This window comes from Chiloscyllium plagiosum, unplaced genomic scaffold, assembly GCF_037043375.1.
Source record: "Chiloscyllium plagiosum isolate Xiang-an unplaced genomic scaffold, Cpla_swu_hap1 HiC_scaffold_1, whole genome shotgun sequence".
Taxonomy (NCBI): Eukaryota; Metazoa; Chordata; class Chondrichthyes; order Orectolobiformes; family Hemiscylliidae; genus Chiloscyllium; species Chiloscyllium plagiosum.
In genome coordinates, this window is record NW_028270139.1 from 120,225,843 (window position 1) to 120,238,765 (window position 12,923).

The following is a 12,923-nucleotide window of genomic DNA, read 5'->3' on the forward strand; positions in this document are numbered from 1 at the left end:
ACACATGCTTCCAGTCCTGCTGAGTTTCACGAGCAATTTCAGCTTAGAGTCATAGAGATGTACAGAATGGAAAAAGACCCTTCGGTCCAACCTGTCCATGCTGACCAGATACCCCAACCCAATCTAGTCCCACCTGCCAGCACCCGGCCCATATCCCTCCAAACCCTTTCTATTCACATACCCATCCAAATGCCTCTTAAATGTTGCCATGGTACCAGCCTCCACCACTTCCTCTGGCAGCTCATTCCATACACGTACCATCCTCTCAGTGAAAACGTTGCCCCGTAGATCTCTTTTATATCTTTCCCCTCTCACCCTAAACCTATGTCCTCTAGTTCTGGACACCCCCACCCCAGGGAAAAGACTTTGCCTATTTACCCTATCCATGCCCCTCATAATTTTGTAAACCTCTATAAGGTCACCCCTCATCCTCTGACACTCCAGGGAAAACAGCCCCAGCCTGTTCAGCTCTCCTTGTTTAATCATAGAATCTCGACAGCATGGAAACAAACCATTCGGCTCAACTCCAAAGAGGTATGTATCCAGACCCATTCCCCTACCCTATTACTGTACATTTACCGCTAACTAATGCATCTAACCTATACATCCCTGAACACTATGGGCAATTTAGCATGTCCCATTCACCTGACCTGCACATCTTTGGATTGTGGGAGGAAACTGGAGCACCCGGAGGAAACCCATGCAGACACGGGGAAAATGTGCAAAATCCACACAGACAGTTATCCAAGGCTCAAATTGAACCCGAAATGTTTTGAATAAAGACTAGATTCCCTACAGTGTGGAAACAAGGCCTTCAGCCCAACAAGTCCACACCGACCCTCCAAAGAGTAACCCACCCAGATCTGTTTCCCTCTGACTAGGCACCTAACACTATGGGCAATTTAGCACGGCCAATTCACCTGCCCTGCACATCTTTGGACCGTGGAAGGAAACTGGAGCACCCGGACGAAATCCACGCAGACAATGGGAAGAATGTGCAAACTCCACACAGACAGTCGTCCGAGGCTGGAATTGAACCTGGGACCCTGGTACTGTTAGGCAGTAGTGCTAACCACTGAGCTGCCATACCGCTCTGATAAGCCATTTCCCTCTAACCAGGAAGAAATTTATGTCATTCTCATGTACCTGTCTACTTAGTTAGCATTACATAAGAAACAATAAAAACAGAGTAGCATTACATAATCAACATTATAAAATATTGAGAATATCTCAATCATGCTCTGGTATCATAAACATTATGACTCAAGGGCACAGGAAGTCTTCACTAACGAAAACATTTATTATCCAGAAAATACACTGAAATCAATGCAATACAAGATTTAAACAACATTAATTTTATTTAAACTGTAATATCGGCAGCTGCAATAAATATGTTTTCAATTGTGTGGCTAATTGCCTTTGTATTGCCAATAGTATAATTGAGCTTGTAAAATATTATGAAATAGAAGACTCCTATGTTCAACAACAACCCCAATTGTCTAACCTTTTCTCAGTGCAACTTACCACAATTCAGCAAATCTCATTTGGGAAGTTGTGGATGAAGAGGCTGGTTGGAAAACAGGCATTGTCATGGCTATCTACATATTCTAACTTCTATCAATCATTTCACGTAATAAGGCAGTATTGGAATATTTTGTAAGCCATTTGACACAAGAACTGTGTTGAAGCTCATCTTTTTTCTTTGCTCGTTATGGATTTTGACACTGTTGTCAAGGCCAGCATGTTTTGCACATCCCTAACTACCTTTAACTGTCACTATTTGTGGATATTCCTGTGGTAAATATCTTCCAGACAAAGAAACCCTGAGAATGCAAATGATCATACATTAGCCAGTGTGGTCTAATCCTAGCTAAGCCTGATAAACAGAACTCCAAACAATCTTGAGTAACATTTGAATGACCAAAGAGTGAAAACAAATACACGCGTGACTACAAAATCATTTAGACCTTCCATGTTTTTAGAAAGAATCCTTGCATTTTGTGTAAGTTTCTACCCAAATATTCTAATACAAGAAACACATTGTGTGCATTTACAATTTAACTACTATCGGATACTTTATTTTCAAGAGATGGAACCATTTTAGGATGTCCAATGGCTTGGTTCTCTAAGCATGACAAAATGTGTATCTGCCATACGGCTCATAAAGGCTCTTTAGTTTCAACACTGATCAGTCCTCAGATGGCAGAACTCAGCTAGGATTCTATAATTGGTTTGAGCTGCCCTTGGAAGAGAAGAGGTGGAATAAAGAAACAAATACCTGGTTAGTTTGCTATCCAGTGAGGTGCTGAAGCAACTTTAGCATATGGAGACTGCAGAGATCCATACTGGATTCATCTTTTGATATTAAATATCTTTTTAGCAATAACTAGCTACATCGAAGATGATGGAGAACATGCATTCTCCAGTTGTATCAACATTGTGAATGCAAAAAATATAATTTTACCTCTAATTACCAATTTTCCAGATATAGCTTCCCCTAGCTACAAATGTTTGTACGCAATTTCACGTTCTATAGAGAAACATCCCTGCACAACATGATCAGAACAAGAATATTGCTGCTGCAATGGTTCATGTTAATTAATTGCACACAAACTAATACTAAACTGCAGGACTCAGTTACATTCCAAAAATAATTGATCGGTGAAAGCAAACAGCAAAAAACCTAAATTTTGTGTTTTAATCTTTACTTTGTGTTATGCACGATATTATAAGAAATGATGAAGAATGACTGTCTTGTGTTGATTTAAACCAAACAGAAAATAAAGTAGTTTACTAATTAAATGATTGGGAGCTACATTAAAAATATCCATTATCAAATAATTGGTTGAACAAAGATTCCTACACTGCATCTGAAAAAATGTTTAAATCATCCTTCAATACAGTGTAGATACTTTTGATAAGTGATAACTGGTAAATAGCTTGAAATAATGTATGTTAACAACAATTCCACTGGGGAAGCATACAATATAAATCTGTGATCTCTATGAATCCTTTATTATTCTGAGTTTTAATTTGGTTTTTTGGAATATAAACATTACCTGAACATCAAGAAATAATACTGCTTCGGTTGATGCACAGCTTCAACTGCAAACTGTTGTTACGAAATAGATACATATTACAAGATAGCTTGCATTCAACTTTTTATTCATAACAGGGAAAACTACACTCCCACACCCAACACCTCCAAAAAAGGCACTATAAACAAGACATAGCTCCTTTCTCTCGTTTACACTGAAACACTATTATTCTATGTTTTCCCAACTAATTTTAACTGTATACAAGGGAATGGATCTTCCAATATTTAAATATTTACATATTTTTAATTCTAGTTAGATGTATATGTAATTTGATCTGGAGAAGGAATTATAATATCAGTCTTAAAAGGTCAAGTGACTTTCTACTTAAGATGTAAACCGTGCACTACTTAAATTTATTTTGTTGAATATTGTTCATTACATTGATCTTCGAATGCAAAGTTCAAGCTGGTTTTTAAATCAGTGAATTTAATTTTTCACTAAATGTCAAGTTGTGAAACTTTAATGAATAGATAAAAAATATGGATGTGGCAACGTATAGTTGTATATATCTGCTTTAGGCTATTCAAAGGTTTTTATTCCGATCTATAAACATTATGAACTTGCAAAACAAATGTGCAACACTTTTACTATTATAACTATCTTGTTAGCTGCAGAAGTTTTGATATAAAGGAGGTTGTGACAATAAGTAAAAAAAAAATTCACCGTTGGCTGTTTAATTTTTAACTTTTGACACAAATGGCATGAGAACCATTAGGTAGCTGCAAGTTTGTATATCGAAATTATGCTGTACACTGCATACAATAGTATTTGAAAGAAGTTCAACACACCAGCTATTTTGTCTTAAGCCTTATGAGTAAACTAATGCTCCTAGCTCATGGAGAACGAGAAGCATCAGTAAAGTATATTGTTTCTAATGGTGCAACATATCTTAATTGCAAACCTAGTACAGGTAAATTTTACATTTATATCAACCAAATTCATATATGCAGAATTTTGTGGACCCCTGCTAATGGAATTAGTTGGTAGGGAGGTCTATAAAAAATTCCCAGGTATGTTTTCTCCCCGTTAAACCTTGGCCTGACTAACATTTTATGGGATGCAGATTAGACCTAAGATGGGGCACACACCACTTGACCCAGTTTGCACCTTAAATTAGAGTTGCCCACTCCAGTTACAATTTTGAGATTAATGGGAGAGCTTTGACAAAGTGGGAGATGTACAACAGATTATCCTGCTCAGGACAAGAGGGGTGAGATTTTGCCATGTCCATTTCTGGCCTCCTTTCAAAGTCCAGTGTCCTTGTCCTGCAGGTGTTCTCTCTGTGCCTGGCCTTCAAAGCAAGATCCTCAAGATCCTCTCCCCCATCCTCTGGTTCTGCCCTTCCCCTCTTCATGAGTTCACTCATCTGGGGCTCTAGCACACTGAATGGGGAGACTGGTTCTAGCCATCATTCCCTGGGCACTGGTGAGACTTCTGGCTGACAGCACTCTGAGGGAATTCTGTCAGTGGGGTATGAAAAGGCCACTTCCAACCAGTTCATGCTCTGCTAGGTGTCAAATGCTGCAGGGAATGATCCTGCGCATAGGGTTTAAAACAAAACCTGTAATAGAATATAAGAAATTCTGTACATCGTGTTGAGATGATAGAAGTAGAGCAGTGACGGTAAAACTATTGCATGAACAGTAGCACTTACATTCATAATTGAGATTAGGACCATATTGTGGTGCAAAAGAGGGCAAGTATGCCGAAAGGAATGGCAAGTTTCCACAAACAAATATGCCAGGAGCAGAAATAATCCAAATTAAGGACTTTCAGCAATAAGCAAAAGGTCATGTACAAAATGTTATTAATCCAGCAGAAATGTTCACTTTCCATTTGTACTTTGCACTTTTCTCTTGTTTAACCTCTCAGTATTCGAACCCAAAACTTTTCAGCTCAATTTCCACAGATTTCCACTGTTCTCCCCCAGGAGTACCAAAACTGCAAAGGTTTAGACATCCGAAGGTCAAGTTTAGGATGACAAAATGGCGTTAGCTTCTCCAGCACATTCAGTGTTTTCTGTGTACCCATAACAGTCATTCATTTATTGTACAATTGTATTAAGTGTCTCACGTTGGATGTTTATGTTTCTGGTGATTCATGCCATAACTCTAACCACAGGTATCATGAGCTTGCTGTTCCAATGGCATGATCAACAAACTAAGTTTTGAGCAAATATGTTAATAACTCTACAAACAAGCTTGTTCCAATGAATCGTTGCTATTGGAATTTTGATACATACAAACTGATTACACATTTTAATATAATGTACATACAGTTAGTAGGTAGAACAACGAAAGCTCCTATAAACATTTTTCTGCAGCTTTAATAGTCAATTATCCCATATTCATTCATCTTAACAGCAGGGGCATTTGAACATTAGACAAACGTTGGCCAGGTAATGTTTTATATATACACATATAAATTACTTCATCTGTGGCTGAGATTTGCACATTGTCAAAATCTGTTTCAGAGCCTTCTGAACATCTTCATCCATTTGACCCTGGAAATATATTTACAAAATGTAAATTCAAGAACTAAATTATACAACTTTTGATCCTAAATATAAGAACAATGGAGTTCCTACAAAGGAAGTTCAAAGATTCAGGTATAAGAACAGGACTGCAATGCTGCAAGAATATCAATTTCAGGATAACTTCTGGTTCAGTGTGCACAGTAGGCAAGTTTCATCTGACCAGGGCAAGTGGTTACTTTCCATCTGCTCTTTTAAATGTAGATGTAATTTTGAACATCTCAACCAAATCTCTTAATTTTCAAAATGAAGGAAACTGCTGCTGTGCCAGGGGACATGTCATATTTGGATTTCCAAAAGATATTTGACAAGGTGCTCATAGGAGGCTGCTAAATAAGAGCCCATGATGTTTGGGACAAGTCCCTGGTATGGATCGAGGATTGGCTGACTGGCAGAAGGCAGAGAGTAGAGATAAAGTGTCCTTTTCAGGATGGCAGCTTGTGATTAGTGGAGTTTTGCAGGGTTCAGTTCTGGGACCACAACTTTTCACGTTATATTTGAAGAGTCTGAACAAATTATCTGAGGGCATTGTTGCTAAGTTTGCAGATAATACAAAGATAGGTGGAGGGACAGGTAGAATTGAAGAAGTGGGGAGGCTGCAGAAGAATTTGTACAGACTAGGCAAGTGGGCAGAGAAGTGGCAGGTGGAATACAATATGGGAAAGTGTGAGGATATGCACTTTTGTCGGCAAAATAGAGATATTGATTATTTTCTTAACAGGGAAAGGCTTTATAAATCTGAAGTACAAAAGGCCTTGGGAATCCTAGTTCAGAATTCTCTTAAGGTTAACACTGCAGGTTCAGTTGGCAGTTAGGAAAGCAAATGCACTGTCAGCATTCACTTCAGGAGGGCTTGTAAACATGAGCAGAAATGTACTGCTGAGTCTGTATAAGGATCTGATCAAACCACATTTGGAATATTGTGCACAGCTTTTGGCTCTGTATCTAACATAAAATGTGCTGGCTATGGAGGTGGTCCAGGGGAGGTTTGTTTTATTTATTCATTCACAGGATGATAGCATCCATGGAGAGGCCAGCATTTATTTCCCAACCCTAGTTGCCCAGACAGCAGAGTCAACCAGACTGCTGTGGTTTACTTGCTAAGGCCTGACTTGATAAGGAAGGCTGTTTCCTTCCCCAGAGGGCACTGGTGAATCAAATGGGGTTTTCTGACAAATGACAATGGATTCATGGTCATCACTAAACTCTTCATTTCAGATTTCATTCAATTCAAATGCCACCATCTGCCAAAGCGATATTCAAACCTGGCTCACGAAAACATACCTAGGTCTCTGAATTAACAGCTGAGCGATAATATTCCCTTTACAAGGATGATCCCAGGAATATGATAAGGGCTCGTCACATATATGGAGCAGTTGAGGATTCTGGTTCTGTACTTGAAGTTCAGAAGGATATGGGGAGAATCCGATTGAAACTTAGAGGATACTGAGAGGCCTGGATAGAGTGGCTGTGGAGAAGATGTTTGTACTAGCAGATTAGAAGTGCTATACGTCAGAGATCAGTGTTGAGTCTTCTTTTCAAATGTAGGGAACATAATATCTTCATTTGCTGATTTCACGTAAGTTAAACATTGGGCAAACAGCAAGGATTGATTAAAAAAAGCAATGAGGAGGACATGGATAAGTTACTTTGTTGGACAGACAACTCACAGGTAGAATGTGATGTAAAGAAATATCAGATATTGTATTGGAGAACTAAGAGTGAATTGGAACAATAACTTCTGGAACAATGCTGAAATGTTTGTCGATTAAGATGTCTCACAAAACTTACACAGCATTGCCCAAACCTTTGGCCGCTAACAGCCAGAAGGACTAGGGTAGCAGATGCATGAGAACACAATCACCTGAAAAGTCTACTCCAAGCCCAACACCATCTTAACTTGGAAATATTTCACCATTCATTCAATATAAATGGTCATGTCCAGGAACTTTCTTCCGAATAGCATTGTGGTTGTCCCTACACTCCAAGGACTGCAGTGGCTTAAGAAGGAAACTCACCACCACCTTCTCCAGTGGAATGATAGATACATAATAATGCTGGCCTAGTCAGTAACCCCAATATCCCTAGAATTACTCCTTTTTTGTTTTAAATCCAGGATATAAATGGTGAATTCCTTTCAAGTATGAGTACAGATCATTATTGGTATAAAAATGGCAGCAATGTTTTAGGTTTTATAAATAGAAATTTACAAGTACAAAAATGAATAAGCTTATGACAGTTTTGTGCATAGCAGCATTTATCCACCGGTTAGAATGTGGCATCATCTTGAGTACTCAAGGGAGATGAAGTAGATAAAATAGATTAAAATTTTATAATTCCGTCACAAAGGTGCACATCTTTTGGCACTATTTCTCAAAAGCAGAGAAAATCCAGTGAGATTCTCTGAAGACTAAACTTGTGAATGAATTTCAAGATGTGCAGTGAAATGTATATTTTGGTTTGAAAGGGAGAGATCATAATTATTTTAAAATTATTACCAGAGTAAACAAAAGGTCCATGTTTTCTTTTCATTAACTATTTTCAAACATTGAATATTTTGCAAAAGGAAGTATCTAAAACTGAAACCAAGGCATCTTTTCATTTTAAGTTCACAAATGAAGTGTAGGAATGTTTAAGAAATAAAGAAAGCTCTCAAATCAGAAATTACCTAATCTGTGTTGTGCAGTATACAATCAATAATTACAGAAACCTACCTGAACTGCATACAGAAGATGCATTCTATACACAGATACCACCTCATGATGTCGTTGATTTGCATCCTGTAATTTTTAAAAATAATATTCGATTAGATTAGTTGTATTACTTATTTGGAAAACAATAATTGATTGGTGTCTGAAAATAACTTCATTTAGGACTTTCACTTAAAAGATGATTTATCTACTAATTTTGACAATATTTAAATTTCTCATTTTAAAAAAAATCCAGTCGTCTAACCTCCTTCAGCACTACAATCTTATGAGATCTCAGCACTCCACCAATTTTAAACACTCAATTGCTGTGCTTTCAACAGCCTGGCCCTAGAGTCTGGAATTCCCACCCGATATCTTATCATCTCATGGCTACTTCTCCTATAAGTCATTCTTTAAAATCTACCAATTCAACCACGCACTGGATCACCTATTATATTGTTTTATCTGATTTACTATTAAGCCTTGTTCAAATGGTGGATGTAGGACCGTATCCTCTGAATAGGGACAAAGATTCAGGAGGCAGGCCGGATTCAGGCAAGTGGCAGGCTTTCATTAAAGTAGAAACTGGTGAATGCAGGGAGAGGGCCAAAGGATCCTCCCCGAATCTGGCCTTGACTTTCGAACACGATTATTTGCTTAATCTTTGACTCTAATTGGAGAAAGATCAATGGCACACTCTGATTTTTAAAGTAAAATACAGCATTCTTATACTTCTTGTGTTATAATAATCACATACAATATGGTCATGATGTCCTTTCCTCTTACTTCATATAAGCAATCAGAGCCAATGATGGGCATTCCTATGGACAGCCCCGGGTTCCCATGATCTTATGGTGTTTATCAGACACTATAATCTCGAGGCCTTGGGATCTTCCTATGCATCCTATTCATACACATTCCAAAGTTACTGGCTATACTCCTTTGAATCTGCCTTATGCTTTCTTATCTCTAAAGACAGCTTAAATTCTGTTATTCATTTTATTTCCCACTGATTAAATAATATCTGTAAAAATCCAAAAGACAGTTCATTTTAACTACTTGCTAAAAGATTTGCAATGTTGATTCCTGTGAAAGTGTAAAATTACACAGCTACTTCTACTGTTAGCACTTTGTAATTAATGGGCTGTGAACAATCTATTTTGTCCTGGGCATTTTTTAGGGATAAGAGAAAGCATTTCCAGAGGCTAATTAACTTTCACATTTATGTTTAACAGTTTTATTCCCATAATGTTTCCATGATACATTGGTTATACGTATCCATTCATTATATTGAAAACTACTTTTGTGATCATCTTAAGAACCTTTAACTAGAATGTTGCTTTCTTTATGTTGCAAGTAATTTCAAAGAAACAAGAATTTACTACAAAATAACTTTAGCTGTTGTCTTTGCAGTTGAATCAGGGAGTCGATCTGGCTGGTTCATGGGTTGGGACTCAAATTTGGTGTTATTCATTTATTGGGACAATCATCCTTATACTAATGGGACTGGAATCAGACACTTATCTGTCTTTCAGGCATCCTCTTATCAAAACACTCTGATGGTTTTTCACAAAGCCTTCTTCCTTACCTTGGAGTAGTTCTGTTCAAAGGTACCATTATGTTCCACTGTGTGAGCAGGCTAGTTAGCTTCACTTAGTTTTCACTAGACATTTTGAGAGAGCACACTTGGGCCATTTTGGTATAAGCATGTACAGGCCACCCTCACAGTGGACTATGATGTGTCTTGGTAAAATTTTCTTATAGAATTAAGGCAAACAGGATGAAGGAAAATCCCAAGGCATTTTATATGTATAAAAGGAGCAAGAGGCGTAACTGGAGAAAAGGTAGGTCCGCTCAAGGACAAAAGAGGGAATTTATGGATGGAGCTGAAGGAAGTGGGTGAGAACATAGAACAATACAGTGCAGACAGGCCCTTCGGCCCTCGATGTTGCGCCGACCTGTGAACTATTCTCAGCTCGTCCCCCTACACTTTCCCAAAATCATCCATGTGCGTATCCAAGAATTGTTTAAATCTCCCTAATGTGGCTGAGTTAACTACATTGGCAGGCAGGGCATTCCATTACCTTATCACCCTCTGAGTAAAAAACCCGCCTCTGACATCTGTCTTAAATCTATCACCCCTCAATTTGTAGTTATGCCCCCGATACAAGCTGACGAAATCATCCTAGGAAAAAGACTTTCACTGTCTACCCTATCTAATCCACTGATCATCTTGTATGTCTCTATCAAATCCCCTCTTATACTTCTTCTTTGCAATGAGAACAGACCCAAGTCTCTCAGCCTTTCCTCATAAGACCTTCCCTCCAGACCAGGCAACATCCTGGTAAATCTCCACTGAACCTTTTTCCAATGCTTCTGCATCCTTCCTGAAATATGGTGACCAGAACTGTACACAATATTCCAAGTGTGGCCACACTAATGTTTTGTATAGTTGCAGCATGATATTGCAGCTCCAGAACTCAATCCTTCTATTAATGAAACCTAACACACCGTATGCCTTCTCAACAGCACCTTCAACCTGAGTGGCAACTTTCAGGGATCTGTGTACATGGACTTCAAGATCCCTCTGCACATCCACACTACCAAAAATCTTTCCATTGACCCAGTACTCTGCCTTCCTGTTATTCTTCCCAAAGTGCATCACCTCACATTTAGTTGCATTGAACTCCATTTGCCACCTCTCAGCCCAATTCTGCAGGTTATCCAAGTCCCCCTGCAACGTGTAACATTCTTCCAAACTATCCACTACTCCACCGACTTTAATGAGGTCCTTAACGAATCCTTCAAAAATGAATGACATTGTGAATGCTGAGTCTTGGAAGGGGTATGTTGATCTTCTAGGGCAACTCAATATAAAAAGGTTATGGTGTTGTGAAAAGCACTTAGACAAGTCCCCCAGGACCTGTTCAGATCTGTCCCAGAATACTGAGGGAGGCAGGTGAGGAAATTGTTGGGGACTTGTATGAAATTGTTGAACTCTCTCTTATCAAACGAGGAGTCCCAGAGGACTGAAGAATAGCCAACATTGTTCCTTTAAGAAAGGCAACAATGATAATCCAGGAAATCATAGGCCAGCGAGCCTTACATCAGTGTTAGGTAAATTATTGGAGAAGATTCTTAGGGATAGGATTTCTTCACATTTGGAAACATACAGACTTTTTAATGATAGACAACATAGATTTGTACAGGGTAGGTCAGGTCTCACAAACTTGACTGAGTTTTTCGAGGAAGTGACAAATATGATTGATGTGGGCAGAATGGTAGGTGTTGTGTATGGACTTTAGCAAGGCCTTTGACAAGATCCCTCATGGGAAACTGATTCAAAAGGTGAAGACACATGGGATCCGATGAGTTGGTAAGATGGATACAGAACTGGCTTAGTCATAGAAGACAGGGGGAGCAATGGAAGAGTGTTTTTCAGATTGGAGATCTGTGAGTAGTGGTGTTCTGCAGGGATCAGTGCTGGGACTCCTGTTGTTTGCAATATCTATAAAAATATAAGATTTGGGGAAGAAATTGGCAAATTTGCAGATGACGCAAAGATTGGGGGATGATGAGGAGCATTGCTTGAGGATACAGCAGGATATAGATAGGCTGGAGATTTGGGTGCAGAAATGGCAGATGATGTTTAATCCAGACAAATGCGATGTAATGCATTTTAGGACATCTAGTGCAGGAGGCAAGTTAACAGTGATGGCTTTTAGTAACACCAATATAGAGGGATCTAAGCACACAGGTCTATAGTTCCCTGAAGTGGCAGCTCAAGTGCATAATGTGGTCAAGGCAGCATATGGCATGCTTGCCTTCATTATTCGGGACAGAGTATAAAAATTCGCAAGTTGTGTTGAAACTGTATAAACTTTTAGTTCAGCCACATTTGGAATGTTTTGTACAGTTCTGGTCACCACACTGCCAGAAGGATGTGGAGGCTTTGACAAGGGTACAGAAATCGTTTACCAGGATGTTGCCTAGTTTGAATGGTATTAGATAAAAAGAGAGATCGACAAACATGGTGTGTTCTCACTAAACATCAAGGGATGAAGGGTGACCTGATAGAAGCTTACAAAATTATGAGAAGCACGGATAGAATAGATAGTCAGAATCTTTTTCCCAGGGCAGATATGCCAAGTACTAAGGTTTAAGGTAAAAGGGGGAAAAGTTTAAGAGATGTGAGAGGTAAGTTTTTTTTTGACCAGAGGCTGTTGACTTGGGAAGTAGATATAATAGCAACATTTAAGAGGAATCTTGATAGGTACATGAATAGGCAGGGAACAGAAGGATACAGACCACATAGAGGCAAAAGTATTTTTTAGTTCAGAAAGGCATCTTGTCATAGAATCATATAAGGCTTATGCCCAAAACGTTGATTCTCCTGCTCTTTGGATGCTGCCTGACCTGCTGCGCTTTTCCAGCAACACATTTTTCAGCATAGTTTCCCAAACGAAACGAGTCCCACTTGCCTCTGTGTAACCCTTATCCTTCTAAACCTTTCCTATTCACGTACATGTCTAAATGTCTTTTAAATGTTCTAACTGCAGCTGCATCTACCACTTCATCTGGCTGTTCGTTCCACATACAAAC

At 38.8% G+C, this 12,923-nt stretch overlaps 1 protein-coding gene across 6 annotated transcripts in view; it reads right to left on the reverse strand.

Moving 5' to 3' along the window:
- Positions 1 to 1,270: 1,270 nt before the first annotated feature.
- rai14 (retinoic acid induced 14) overlaps positions 1,271 to 12,923 on the reverse strand; it is a 273,963-nt gene continuing 262,310 nt past the window's right edge. For all 6 annotated transcript variants that reach the window (XM_043681189.2, XM_043681270.2, XM_043681357.2 and 3 more), the window contains 2 exons: positions 8,346 to 8,411; positions 1,271 to 5,601 (listed from right to left, as the gene is read on the reverse strand). In XM_043681189.2, coding sequence (XP_043537124.2) covers positions 5,524 to 5,601; positions 8,346 to 8,411 — 144 coding nt within the window. In that variant the 3' untranslated portion in view covers positions 1,271 to 5,523. The remainder of the gene's footprint in view (positions 5,602 to 8,345; positions 8,412 to 12,923) is intronic.